The sequence below is a fragment of the Falco rusticolus genome, chromosome 9 (genome assembly GCF_015220075.1).
Source record: "Falco rusticolus isolate bFalRus1 chromosome 9, bFalRus1.pri, whole genome shotgun sequence".
Taxonomy (NCBI): Eukaryota; Metazoa; Chordata; class Aves; order Falconiformes; family Falconidae; genus Falco; species Falco rusticolus.
The window spans coordinates 32,335,479-32,349,589 of record NC_051195.1 but is presented as its reverse complement, the minus strand read 5'-3'; the positions used below and the strand labels follow the sequence as shown (position 1 = coordinate 32,349,589).

General features: G+C 40.4%; 1 protein-coding gene across 4 annotated transcripts in view; it reads left to right on the top strand.

The window, feature by feature from the left end:
- SORCS1 (sortilin related VPS10 domain containing receptor 1) overlaps positions 1-14,111 on the top strand; it is a 304,516-nt gene that overhangs the window by 250,354 nt on the left and 40,051 nt on the right. For all 4 annotated transcript variants that reach the window (XM_037400891.1, XM_037400890.1, XM_037400889.1 and 1 more), the window contains exons 16-18: positions 155-285; positions 8,895-9,008; positions 10,014-10,185. In XM_037400891.1, coding sequence (XP_037256788.1) covers positions 155-285; positions 8,895-9,008; positions 10,014-10,185 — 417 coding nt within the window. The remainder of the gene's footprint in view (positions 1-154; positions 286-8,894; positions 9,009-10,013; positions 10,186-14,111) is intronic.

Below are 14,111 nucleotides of genomic sequence, written 5' to 3'. Positions count from 1 at the left end.
CAGTAGCTTTAATTAGCACCAGTGTACTGACATGGCATTTGACTTGCCATCCTCTTCCTTTGAGTCACAGATCCCATTGCAGAGGCTTGGAAAACTAAGTGAAAAAAATAGCCTGGTGGGTGTCACAGAAAGGTATTTTTGGTTTTGTTTCCAGGGAGAAGCTTGCATCATGGGAGCAAAAAGGATCTACAGGAAGCGCAAGTCAGAGAAGAAATGCATGCAAGGAAAATATGCTGGGGCTATGACCTCGGAGCCATGCGTGTGCACAGAGGCAGACTTCGACTGGTGAGCAATGGGCACAAGAACAGTGTCCTTTCTACCACACCAATGCAGAGCTTGCAGAGAGTAGAAATTAATAAACATGTAAGTGGCCAAATAGGTTGCTTCCTGATGGTGCAGGTATGTCAAAAGAAGGAAAGGTGTAATAGCTACCTGTAATCTGCTGAGGCTCCCACGAAACTGATGCTGAACAGACTGTTTTGGAGGTCACATCTGAGCTCTGTGCAGCATTAAGATAAAAGGTCCATTTAGCACATCTAACCTCAGCAATGACCAGAGATGCTGTGAAAGTAGTAATTAAGACATACGTAGTGTGTGTAAAAAATAAATTCTTCATGCATACACACACGTATATATGTGTAAAAGTAAATATATGCATATGCAAAGTCGGCCTTCAGCTTCTGGAAATCAGATATCTAGGGAATTCCTGGGTCCTTTGTTATATCTGGACCATCATGTTTGATAGCATCCAACAGACATTGCCTTCATGATTTGGGTTAATCTCCTTCTGAGGCCTTTTCTCCTCAGCTTTATGCTATGGAAAAGAGTCTATCGGTGAGTTATGAATGGCTTGGTAACACGTTCAGCTTCTAGTTTAATTTCAAGATTCCTGCAGACTCACGGCAATTTGCACAAAAAAGGCAGGAACCACATTATTGAAATCTCTCTATCACCTGTCTTCTCCAAGTCAGAGAGAGTCCTGAGTATCTCAGAAGAGAGAAATGGTGCATCTTGGGCAGTGCTAGTAAGCCCTCTTTGTGCCTTACTCAGCTAGATCTATGCCATGTTATTAATTAAACCCAGAATCTGTAACAGACACCCTGAAGAGGTTAATCTCACAAATATTTTGTTTCTTGCTATAGGAGTTCCCCCCAGGACCATGGAAATTTACAGCATTTCCCTTCTCACCCTCCCATAATTGTAGTAATACCAATTTTTCTATATAAAAACACAGAATCACAGGAGGCTTTTCCATGTGTCAAAAATGTAAATCCACTTGCACCAAACATTAAGAATTATGAGCATACTTGGGCATTGATTCTCTGAATATGGTTTTCTGATGATTTCCCCATCTTCCAGTGAGTTCTTTGTTATGGAGCAGATACCTCAAGTCCTGTGTGTAGTTCATTTGGGGGCCCAAAGGTCCTGGATTTCAACCATTTAACATATCTCTTGTAAAAAAAAAAAACAACCCAAAACAGCCAACTGGAAAAGAGATACAAATAGGGAGGAAATTCCCTGAAGGTTTTGACCCTCTTGTAGAACATGCAGTACTAAGCTCCTGCTCAGTGTCAAGAAAATAACTGATGGGATTGACACTTGTAAGGTACAGACACTCATGGAACACTTCTGATAAAAATATGCTTTCCTTCCTGAACTTCTCTCTGTCTGAAAAGTATGATTTTATTTCATTGAAATGGATTGTCTGGTTTGCTACTACAAAACTTTGTTGCTAGGTACAGGACAAAAGTATCACAGTGACATTTGATGGGGGAAACATGTTTTTATTTCTTTTGCATTCACTTTGAGGAGACTTTCTCCAAAAGGTCTGCTGGGTTGTGACAGAATCTCTAAGAGAAAGCTTGGATGGTTGGGGATGTACGACAGACGTTTGCAGTTCACATGCCCCAACAAGACCCTTCAAATCTGTTGGAAGAGGCAAAACTAGGACTGTGCAAAAGTCACCTTGTTAAAAGCAGCCTGAGAAAAACACCCTCAGAAATACTGCAGGTCTCTGTGCTGAGCTGACTGGTAGAAAGCCTTCCTGACGTAGAAGTGCCTTCCTCCTGATGATGATATCACTGCTGGTGTAGAGCAGACTGTCCTGATCCCCTCCAATTCTCTCTGAGCTCTTGCTATTCCTACAGTCCTCAGCTATGGATTTTTACTTTATTGGTTTCAGCTTTCTTCCCCACCACCTCTGAGGAAAAAAGACTGAATTATTGCTTTAAGAATTCAGTTCAGAAATATTTACCAGGAATATTAATCACCTATTTATCTATTTAATACAGTCAGGAGCATAGTTTTACATACAGTTGCCAGAGAAGGGCCGAAAAGCCACAGGGAACAGAAGATGGAGGTTTACCAAGGAAGGAGAAAAGAGATGGCAAGAAAAAAGCAGTTCTGCTGGCTCTACTTAATTTCTGTCCGGTTTCACTTTGCTAAGAAAGGCAAAGCTGCCGCTTTGTGCCGTAGCATTCAGTGCCTGCCTTGTTTAACTCTGCGCTGGGCTGCGCTGCTGATGCACCCTGCAGAAGTTGATTCAAAGTAGCGTTTGGAGGAAAACTGGTGAATGAATTCTTGCTGTGGAAGGATGTCCTCCATGGGGTCCTTCCTGAAAAAGGAAGACACGCTTTCATCATCCTCACTAACAACATTTCAGCAGTGCTTTTGATTTTTCCATTTCTCTCTTTTCTTGCTGGGCAGGGCTTTTAATTGAAGGAGACTGAAGGGGACATGTATCCCCCAGGCAGGGAGAAGCCTCTTAGCTGGCTGCTGACTTGATTTTGCAGTCTTGAAATGAATTGAGCAGCTTTTTGTGTTAACATCAATGGTTACAGGACTCACACTTATATACAGAATTGAAGAAGACAACAATCCCTGCCCCAGAGCAGGACTTTCTTTGCTATCTGAAAACTGAATTTGTATGGAGAAAATTTCATTATCTAAGTTTGTCAGAGATTGGAGTTAAAAAAAAAAAGTATCTTTGTGGTCAAGTGGTGGCGGGGGAAAGTTATTGCTGTTAATCCTGTGAGTGCTTTTTTATCAGTTCAGTGGGAAAAAATGCCAGTTATAAAAGACATATAGATTTTATAAGGTTTGTTGGGGTTTTTTTCTGCTGGTAATATCATAGAACTCCAGGTTCATTTCACATCTGTATTCAGCCCATGGTAGCTCTTTCTGAGAGAAAAGGGCACATTTGTTTATTGTTTTACACAGCAACAAAACTGAGTGACATTAGAAATGACTGTAGTTTATCTAGCCTTGGGAACCCGAACTCTGCCGACAGCAGACATCTCTTACCATGGGCTGGAAGCAGAAGTGGCAGTGGCCGGGGCTGAAGCGGCAGGATTTGTTCTCCGTGCAGGGGCGGAGGCTCACAGCCAGGGGGCAGTAGAGCTTCAGGAATAGGGGCAGTGGGGCTGTGCCGGAGCCCTGCGCTGTCTGCCCTAGCAACGGCCTGGAAACGAGGATGTCCTTCTTCATTTCATTGATTTGGGTAAATGGATGACACCGTTACTTCTGTGTTATTAAAGCATTAATTTCCCCGGTTTCCTTACATTGTGTTCCTTCCTGCCGTCTGAGCATTATTACGGCAATCTCTCTTCAGTAGAAACACCTCCCAGACACAGATGGAAATCTTTGCTGGTGTTCATCCTTCAGCTACCTGTCTCCCAAGCCCTTTAATAGAAACTTTGAGTTAAGCATCTCGCCGTCAGTCTTTCCCCTGAACCCACTGTCATTAATACTGAGGGCTTCTTCTATCGGTATTCCCATATCTCACACCTTCGTGGGAAGTATAAACCTGTTGATGCTGGCACTGGTGACTTTGGATAGCCGGAGAGGCATAATGGAGCCTTAGTGCAACTGGGAATCAGGTCTATTTATTTCACCGATATCAGCGAGGATCTGGCTTGCTCTTTTTTTATTGTCTGGCACTTAAATGACAGACCCGCCTGCTAGGTTTGGTTCTTCTGCTAAAACTACGGAGTCCTGCATCATAAGAAACCATCCTGACAAAGTGTGGGGAGGCAGAGGCAGGTACTGAGTGTGACCAGCCTGTCAGCTGTGTGTGGTCCCACTCACCAGTTCAGACAATGTTGCAGGGGCTAGCTTGGAAATACGCATACATTTGCATCCTTAGGTTAACTAACTTTGCTTTATCACTGAGGTGGGTTTGATTAGCTAAAGGAGTAGTAATTTTGAATTAATTTTTAGTTAATTTTGAATTCTTGTGGAAAATACAGACTCACTATGCTAAGTTGATGAAGTGTCCCTGCATCTTTAGGGGCCTAGATTTCTACCAGGCATGGATTTACTGGAAACATTCTGGGGATTTTAGGTTCGCTGTTCACATAAGCTGGTATAGCGTGACTCCACATACTGTGATGCAGTTATAATCATATGCTTTCATAGATTCATAATTTAAACTTCAGCTGAATCCATCCTTCTCTGAGACAGATCTCATGTCAGATCCTATAGAACAGGGAAGCAAGCACAGCTACCCTTTAACACAAATTATACTTGCATAGTACTTCAATATTAGGCAATAGTATCAAGTGAATAAAAAGGCGATAAGACTTTTCAAGGCCTGTGGCTGCCGCTATTTTTTCCACAAGGGCTTTTGGAAACTGCACTTCAAAGGTGACTATAATCACAGATACCTCAATTCCACCCTATTTAATGTCTAGAAACTTTCAAAGCACAGCATACCAAACCACAAGTAGCATTTTCAGTTCTGGCATAGTTGACCTTAAGGTGAAGCTGTTAGTGTTAAGTCCTGTTACATGTTAACTTATCTCAATTTTTAGAATGTCTGAGCACAGCATTCACTCATCTGACTTATTTCTATATCTTAAAACAGTGGGATTTTGATAATTTCACAGGGGTTTACAGTTTTTCCATGATACTAAGTTTGTCAGGCCTGCATTCAAACTGCAAACTTTCTTAAGGGATTTCTTTTCTTTTTATTACTACCTGTGCAGCAAATGATCTTAGATAAGGGAATTTACCATGGGCTTTGGGCAGGGACACAGAAGTTGTGGAATGAATTCTTATCTGTCTGTAATTACAGAGAAAGATTTGCAATCCTACTTGACTAAGACAAATTGGATTCCAGTTTAAACCAGTAAAATTGGCCAGGGTAAAACCATCATCAGTGAGAGCTGTAAGACAGGCTACTTCATGTGGATAAAACAAACCCTGCTGATAAATGCTCCACTCTTTTTTGAGAGGTACATTATCTATTTCATCTGAGTTCCTTTCAGGCAGGCACAAAATATCATCAATATATGTAAATTCCAATTCCCAGTTACCAGGCAATGGCTTAGCTAGCTGATTGCAGTCTAAAGCTGATGCCTTCCCTGTCTCCAGGTTTTGCTATACTGGCTCGTGCTACGGCAATCCAATTCATGCTAATGCTTGTTGATTGCTACAAAGCCTGGTGTGCCAAATTGTAGGCAGCAATTTGTTGTCAACATCAGTGTTCTGTGTGCACCAGGCTGTAGCCAAGGAATTTATTAGATTCCAAGACTGTGGAGGTGAACGGGCGGCTGATGCATCTGTAGAGAGATATGGAACAGCAATTCATGTCATTTACTGGGATGACATTTCTGCAGGGCCTTAATGAGCCAGACAATTTGCAAGCCTGAAAACAACACTGTGAAACTTCTATCTTAGAACTATTTCTGCTGTGGAAAATCCTATGATTTCATTCTCTTGTCTTTGAGAAATACGATCCAAGTATAGTCAAGCCTAGTTAAGTCAAGCTTGGCTTGTCCAGATGTGCAGATACTAGTAAGGACTAAAATTATGGCATGAGTCTAGACGTGTGTATAGTAAGAAATTCCAGACTAATACTACTTCATTAAATTGGACTGTGGGTACTGATCCCCTCTGAGGCAAATTTCACTGTATTGTTTTGTTTTGTTTTCACCTAACTATTTACAGAACATTGTGGGTGTGCAGTGTTACAGCTTTTTAATTAGTGACACGTTATAACTTAGGAATACAGTGCTACAGAGTGTTGACAAACGAATTACAAAAATACAGGAGTCCCACTTGTACGTAAATATTTGTTTTCTCTAAGCAAATCAGAATGGTGTTATTCTTTGTTATGAAGTATATTCTGCAGCTATAGTGTTCGTATTCCAACAAGGATGATTAGAGAAGCACATGGCAGTGGGAGAATAGACTGGCTGATGCTTCCAAAGCAATTAAACTACATCCAGCCACTAGCATCTGAGTAAACAGATTGATGAAAATTCAATCAAGTAGCTGAGGAAAAGACCATTTAGGTCATCTACTTCCTTGCTGTTTCCTAGGGTATGTTCTCAATTACTTGTTGTAGATACCCCCAGCACCACATCTGCTAAAATGTTCCTTTGCAACAGTAATGCAGTCTAATAGATGTCTAGTTTTCCCACATGATATGCAGTTTTAATTTGCTTTTGCTTAATGTCATCTTTTTAATTTCTCTTTTTTTTAGATTACCTCAAAACATTTATTTTCTAGATTCAGAAGGAAAAATTGCAGTCAGGAGTAAAAAGTGGTGAAAAAATTCTTTTCAATGTTCTGATTTTGATAACAAGCATAAGAAGTTTTAACAAAAACATATTGCGAAATATTCTCTCCTTTTTTTCCTTGCTCTCATATCTTATATCAGTACCAGACCTCTTAAAATTGTCTTATAGTGATTCATCAGATTTTTATTTTAAGCTATCATGCCTTGGTACAGAAAGAAAAAGACTTTTGAAAGAAGTCTTCATTATGTTAAGCATTATTCTTCTTGTAATATTATTCTACAAATACGATTAATTGCACTGTTGCCTATTAGGAGATGCTGTATCCAGCAGCCTGATAGAGGTGAGGCTCCCATAGCTCCATGTCCCCGACACAAGCCGTAGCAAGTTTGAGCGTTTGTTCCTGATAGGCACACGTATGCATGCACGCACAGTACTTGTACACATATGTACATGTCTGGTGTACAAACCAGCACAAATGGAAAATATAACACTCACACAAACACCAGTTGTTGTCATCCTGTTCCTCTCTCTGGTTGATCAAGATCAAATCCCATTTCTGGAAAATGTTTGCACTATAAACATACATACAATATTGATCCCACCAGTGCCTGGTCTTAGACAACCAGGTCTGTCCAGTATCTAGCCCCTGGACACCTTGTATCCCCAGTTGCTGACAATTGGATATCCCTAGGTGCCTCGTGCGTAGACAGACACATACATAACAGGTCTCACAAGCAGGTCCAGACCTATATGGCTTTACACCACTAGCCTTTCCCCCAGACCTCGTGGTCTTTCCAATAGCCAACTCACAGACCTAGTGTCCAGCCCAGGCTTAGGACTACAGCAACACCTAGCTCCCAAGTCTTTTATCCTACTCATTGGCTTATCTGGCTTGGTGCTCGCCTGCACAGTCTGCACATGCTCCAGTCAGTCCCGTTGCTGGCAGTGTGGGCACATGGATCCCTGTGACTCATGGTCCAAGCCTGGCTGCTGAGACCTAGACCGCCACATGCACACAGAGAAGAGATAGCCCCTCACCCAGGAAAACAGCCATGGAGACACCAGATGCTCTTCCCTGACATGGCATAATGAGCCCCATACCGCTGTGTGCAGGAATCCCACTCAGTGACCTGCAAAGTGATCTAGGGAGAACCTCTTCTGTTGACGATCTAGTAGGTCTCACCCTGGCCATGGGCTGATGGCTGTCCTGTGAGAGCCCTGGGAGATGCTGGGTCAGAGGTTCCACTGGCTCTGATCAGGTTATTGGGGTTTCTCTGCCTCCTGTTTTTCCTCTCTGTCTTGTTACATACACAGAGATAAGCCTTTAATCACATAATCTAATGTTGCCTTAATCCTCTTTTCTTAGAATATCAAGCTACTTGATACCAAGACATTAAAGATAATAAGCAAAAAAAGTGCTTTGCAAAGAAGTGCCGTTTTAAGATCAAGGATCAAATTGCAACTGGAATATTGGAATGGAGCTGGTGCAGTCTGTGTAGCAGTTCTCAGAAATGACATCCCATTAACTTCTCTGTTATGGCTATGGAGAAAGCTTAGTAAAAGGAATAAGAATTATGTTCCAACCAAACAGTCCTCATTATTCAATGGCTGGAGACTAAACCCACATGTGAATGGAATACTGATTAAAGAGGTTTTTTGGTTTTTTCTTTGTTCCACAATAACAGTTTTTATAGATCCTTTGTTTACCTGGAATCAAAACCAATTTGAACTTGTTGTTCAGTGGAACCAAAGCAAATTTAGTCATAGCTAATTCCAAATTGGGATAAAAGATTACAGTTTGACTCATTGTTTCTAATACCTGATTTTTGTTAACATTTCCTCTTCAAACAAAAGTAGAATTGAAGATTGCAGCCTCCTTTTCCATTACCAAATACATTCTTAATGCCTTCAGCTGAGAGCTCTCTCAGGGCTGTATATTTTCCTCTATAGCTCATGTGATATACTTTCCAAATACAATCAACTGTTTAACACCTCAGTTTTCTAAGGTGTGACTGAGACAGCAGTGATTGAACTTATCTTAGATCTCTAGCTTTTATGTTTGAATCTGGAGCTGAACCTGAGAAGCACTGTTAGACTGTAGAGGGAGAATGCTTAACACAATAGCTCATAAACTACCTGGTCTGGTTCTGCTTATTTATACTGGGACATTTACAAGGTGACTCTACCCCTGCCCCAAAAAAAAGCTAAAAGAGGGATGAAGAATCTGCTCTATCAATAAAACATCAGAAGTCCTAGTAAAGGGGTTGAGGAAAATCAAAACTTGTATCAATAGTGGAGAGCATGAGCTAATAATACCTGTGTCTGTTCTTTTGTTTTCTTGTGTGGCACTTTCTTTTAATGCTAAAACAGTGATTATGGATATGAACGTCACAGCAATGGGCAGTGTTTACCAGCATTTTGGTATAACCCATCTTCCTTATCGAAAGACTGTAGCCTCGGGCAGAGTTACCTCAACAGCACTGGGTAAGTGGCACACCAGACTTTATTTAGCTAAAGCGCCCATATGAGCTTAAACCCAATGACAACTACAGATTGCATTTATTATAGGTGTCTCAAAGATGACTGAAGCCCTTGGAATGTCTTCTTCACTGATTTTTTTAGGGTGCAGTCTGGCACTCCAGATCTCCATCATGGATGGTCCAGAACTTTCTCTGAAAAATGATGCCTTAAAGAAGCTTGGGGGGAAAACTGTAAGGCAAAGGCCAAATCACTAAAGTCTCTGAAAAGACTCCTCTTAAAATCATGTGGGATGAGGTGAGGGAGAAATGGTGGAAGATAAATTAGAGGAAAGAGATGAAACTGATTTATATGTGAAGTAAGAGATGGGCATCTAGCCTGACTGCTGGTTATTCTTTGGCCCTATTGGAAGTCAGTGGAAGATGTAGTATAAGTTAAGATACTGCCCTCAAACTTCATTTCTGATGCAAGTGATTAAAGCAAAGAAAGGAACACAAGCTGTGTTTTGGTGTTTTGTACACTCAAAGACAGGCAGAATTTGCTTTCTAATTCAACCCTTATTTTTGTAGCTCTTGGGGGTTGCATCTTTAGAGTTGCCTCACAACTGATGAGAAGTGGAAAGCATGTGGAAAAAAAGCTGTTAAACTATGCCTAACAGTATAATAATTGAATACAATTCCATACTGAATGTGTATTTAATTTATTTATAACTTTAGTGTTATTTAATATATAACATAGGTCATCATATAATTTTATGGTTTAGACAGTTTATTAATTTAGGAATTAATTAATGTGGTGTATAGGTATGCTATGCAAGAAAATATTACCTGCCATTAACAACAATATTAACTATTTGTTAAGCACATAAGGAATGCTTGGCTGAGACAAATGCTCAAATACATTTGGGAATCTGTTTTATTCAAAAGAAACCACAAAAATGCCTCCCTGTTCCCAGTTAACCCTGTTATGCTCCCTGTCAGTATCTTCCACAGAGTCTCTTTTCCTTTTCAGATACCGGAAAGTTGTTTCTAATAACTGCACGGATGGTGTGAGAGAACGGTACACAGCAAAACCACAGCAATGTCCTGGCAAAGCCCCCCAGGGCCTTCGCATAATCACATCTGATGGCAAACTGACAGCTGAGCAAGGACACAATGTCACTTTCCTGGTGCAGCTGGAAGAGGTGGGTTCTATTTTTATGCTGTATCCCAGGCCCATGGCTCTATTTGAGTCTGATTCATGCCAAAGTTTGCAAAGTGGTGAAGAGGTGTGGACCAAGAGAGGGTGGGATAAAGTCTGTCAGCTTCACAATGTAGCTGGTGGAGCTTGCTCTAAAATGTAACAGATGATGCATGGAGATGATGAGAGTATTGCAGTACATAGGATAATAGCTGGAAGAAGCTTATAAAGACTGGGAAGTGGTTTGTTTTGGGAATTTCACAGTAGAACTGGAGAGTGCAGATTTTAATCTTGATCCCCACCCTTAACTGTGCTTTTGATTTCTTGCTGTGTTTGAAATGGAATTTCAATTTTTACTTGCCGCTGACTTTCAACCGAACATCACTAAAAGTACATGTGCAGATCTGTCCCTGGTACATACTGTTTAGGTGTTTGTGGATGAAATATCAAGATGCCATCAACAGCATTTAGTCTGAAATTGATTGCAAATATGAAGCTGATTCAGACTCTGGTCAGAGCCTGTGTTTTTGTTACATCTGTAACTTAACTAGATATTTCATTGTTCTGCTCCCTCTATTTCTGAACCCTTAGAAAAAAGCATTTAAAATCTTTTTGCCTGTTTTTCTTTCTCAGCACTTCTTTATCTATGCTTAATTGTAGGTGCCCAAATAATAGCATTCACGAAGTAACTATTTTATCTTTTTTCCTTATCCAATCTAATTTCTTTAAACTTCTGCCCTTTTTACTGTATAGCTGGCCAATAAATCCTAAAACAACTATGCTTTTACACTAGGCGACAACGTACATCCCTTTACAGCTTAGAGCATTCATGGAAATTACTTCTGACCCTCTCTGTAGTAAATGTCATCTGCAGTGAGGAAAGAGAAATGAGGATGACCTCTAGAGCTGAGTTTTGTAGGGGTGTGTTGGGGTTTTTACATCTCTGTTATTGATGCTTTCCCCAGCAAACAGGTGTCTTGATTTGTAAAGGCAATAACATATAATAAATCATAGCTAACTTGAAGCAGTTGTTTGAGCTGAATGTTGATTTTCTCCGAAATGTGGCCACTTTATTTCAGTAGTGACAGCCATACAACATTGCTAGTGTACATTCTGTCACAACATATAAACATATAACTGCATCTGGATAAATTATTGATTTCTGTGTTTAAAGATGAAGAATAAAAAGTCCAAAACAAGATTAAAAGTCTTCAGGCTTTAAAAAAAAATGGAAAAAAAAATAAAAAGTGTTCATTGTATCACTTTTCTATTCTCAGCAAAATTTTAAAACAGATTGAGAGAAGGAGATGGGTAGTCTGAGAAGTCAGTCACAAAACTATCAAAGAATTATTACAATAGTCAGGGGGGAGGCAATCCCCCACAATATGGGAAACTTGGGACAAATGTCCTGCTCTTCCTTCTGTATTTCAGCACATCTGTCCTGTAAGAATACCCTGGCCATTCTGTCATACAGGGATCTGCTGTGAATTGTCCTGTCTTTTCTGTTGATTCTGATCTTTTTTGATAGCCCTGCTTCAGTATTCTCCAGAGTCTGGAAGCAACACCTTCTCCATTAGGTGGTGTCTTTCTCATGCTCTGTATCAGGGAGTACATGAAGTATGTTTTCATGAGTAGTATGTTTTCATGAGTGAGTCAGCTTCTGAGAACATCTAAAAGGGGCCCTTCTTTCAGTATATCTGATAAGGAAGACATTAGGAATTGCTCCGAGGGCTGAAATAGTATTGATAAACTTCCAACATTTCTGATTACTCTCCCTGCTAGATGAATCTTGACCTCCTGCTTCTAGATTTGACAATATAAAGAGTTTACAGAGCAACAGACAAAACCTTTGGGTGAATTTGACCCAGTCTGACAATGACTTTGGGCTGATGTTGCAGCAAAAGAAATATTCAGCAAAGAAAATTTTCCCAGCTGTATGCAAGCTATGGGAAAATAAACAGTGGTTATAGCCTCATAATTGTACATAGACTATTTCATTTCCCAAATTAACTGTTTTGGTAACAAAAATTCACACTCATTAGAAAAGTTAACCTAGCAAAAGAGCAACCACCCCTTTCTAGAATAGATACTATTATCATAGGATCACAGAACAATTGAGGTTGGAAAGGGATCCCTGGAGATTTAGTCCAACCCCACTTTTGAAAGGGAAATTTCTTTCCCTTGCAAACAAAGCAGAAGCATCATAAATGAAGAACTTGCTACTTTCTGTTTAGTTCTGCCCTGCACAAGTATACAGCATAGTACAATCCAGGATGTTTAGCATCTGCAGAATCTCTGCCACTCCATTTTTGCTGAAGAGAAGGTACCAGGCAAGCTAAAAAAGGCTGGATATATCTGTGTATGCATGTGAGGTTTTTCACAATTGCATATGAAGAAAGTGTGTTCTATTCAAATCTTGTCTCCTGGAGTGGTGATCAGTATTTTTAAGTGCTACACCCTGGTGTGAGGACTCTTCCTTTCGCTTGTGTCAAAGTTACTGTCTTTTAGGTTGTAAAGAAACAGCAGTCTTTGCTTATGTTGTAGTCCCTTTGCACCTTAACATCTCCTGTATCCCTCTGAGATAGTTTGTTTAAACCTTCAGATCTGCAGAGCTGTTCCATACACTGCAGCCTCCCAGTTCTCTTTTTTCATGCCTATACTCCACTTGACCTGCAGGAAAAAAAAAAAAATAAAAGAAGCTGGTGATCCAAGGTACAAGAGTCTGTTTTAGATTTGTACTCCTATTATCTTTCTAGGGATTTCTGCTCCATCTAAAGACCCGCCTGGGTCTGAAAAGAAGAATAAGCTGCAGAGGTAGACTCACTAGAGGCCCTGAAAAGTCACTGTGTCTCTGTAGTGGCTTACTAAAAACATAGGGAGAGGCAAATGGCAGCGGAAGAAAACTGATTTTTTTCATTCAGGTGTGGGATTCAGGGAAAGGAACCACAGTTCATGGTTTTCTTGTAGAGCCTGCTTGTGCCTGTGGTGATGCTGAGGGCTGGAACTGTGTCATTCTGACAATAACACAATGTCAGTAAAAGCTGTCTGAAGAGCAACAAGGACAAGGCATTCAGAAGTGTTTTGCTATTGAAGAAGACACAAAAGGAAACTAATCACTGAAGTCTGTGCAAGTGGAGAGGGGGCAGGCACCAAAACCAGCAGTGCATAGAGCATTGCTGGTTTCTGAGAGATGGGATTCTGTCCCAGTTTCTCTAACCCTGACTCACATAAAATTTGCCTGTAAAGCATTTCTATCTGGCAGCATATAAATATCATTAAAAGCAAAACCAACCAACAGCTCATGTTTAAATGATCTGAATGTAAGAATGCTTTCCAAAGTGGTCTGACTTTCCTATCACCTTTTAGGATTTCAGTATGACTTCTTAAAAACAGTTTGCAAAGTCACATTGCACTTATTAAATTTGTTCCTGTTATTGGAAAGGTTTGTCCAGATTAGTTCTCCTATTAATCTGGGTATAATCATCATGATACTCCTACTGGGTGACAACAGCCAGGAAGCATCAATATTTCCTTTTTTAATTAGCTTGCGTCCCATTGTACGAAGCATTATGGAAGTGTTTAATAAGCAGAGTACCATACTTAAGCTGGTAATTTTGCTCTTAAATTTCTGTTGAGCTAAGGAGAATAGCAACAGCATCTTTGTCATTACATGGCAGGACAGGAGAAAACTAGTTATGCTTAAAAGAAAATTTTGCTATTGCTTCAAAATGCTGCCAGTTTAAAGGTTAATCCTTGCCCTGGCCAGGGCTGTTTGCTCAGACCCATGGCTGGTACCTCTCACACTGCAACAACAGAGTTGTTTCTCAGCCTAAACCTGAATCCTTTATTTTTGAACAGCAACAAAAGGAACCCAAAACCAGGAATCACAAAGCCAGTTTTCCTACTGAAGTTCTTCAGCCCAGTGTCCTC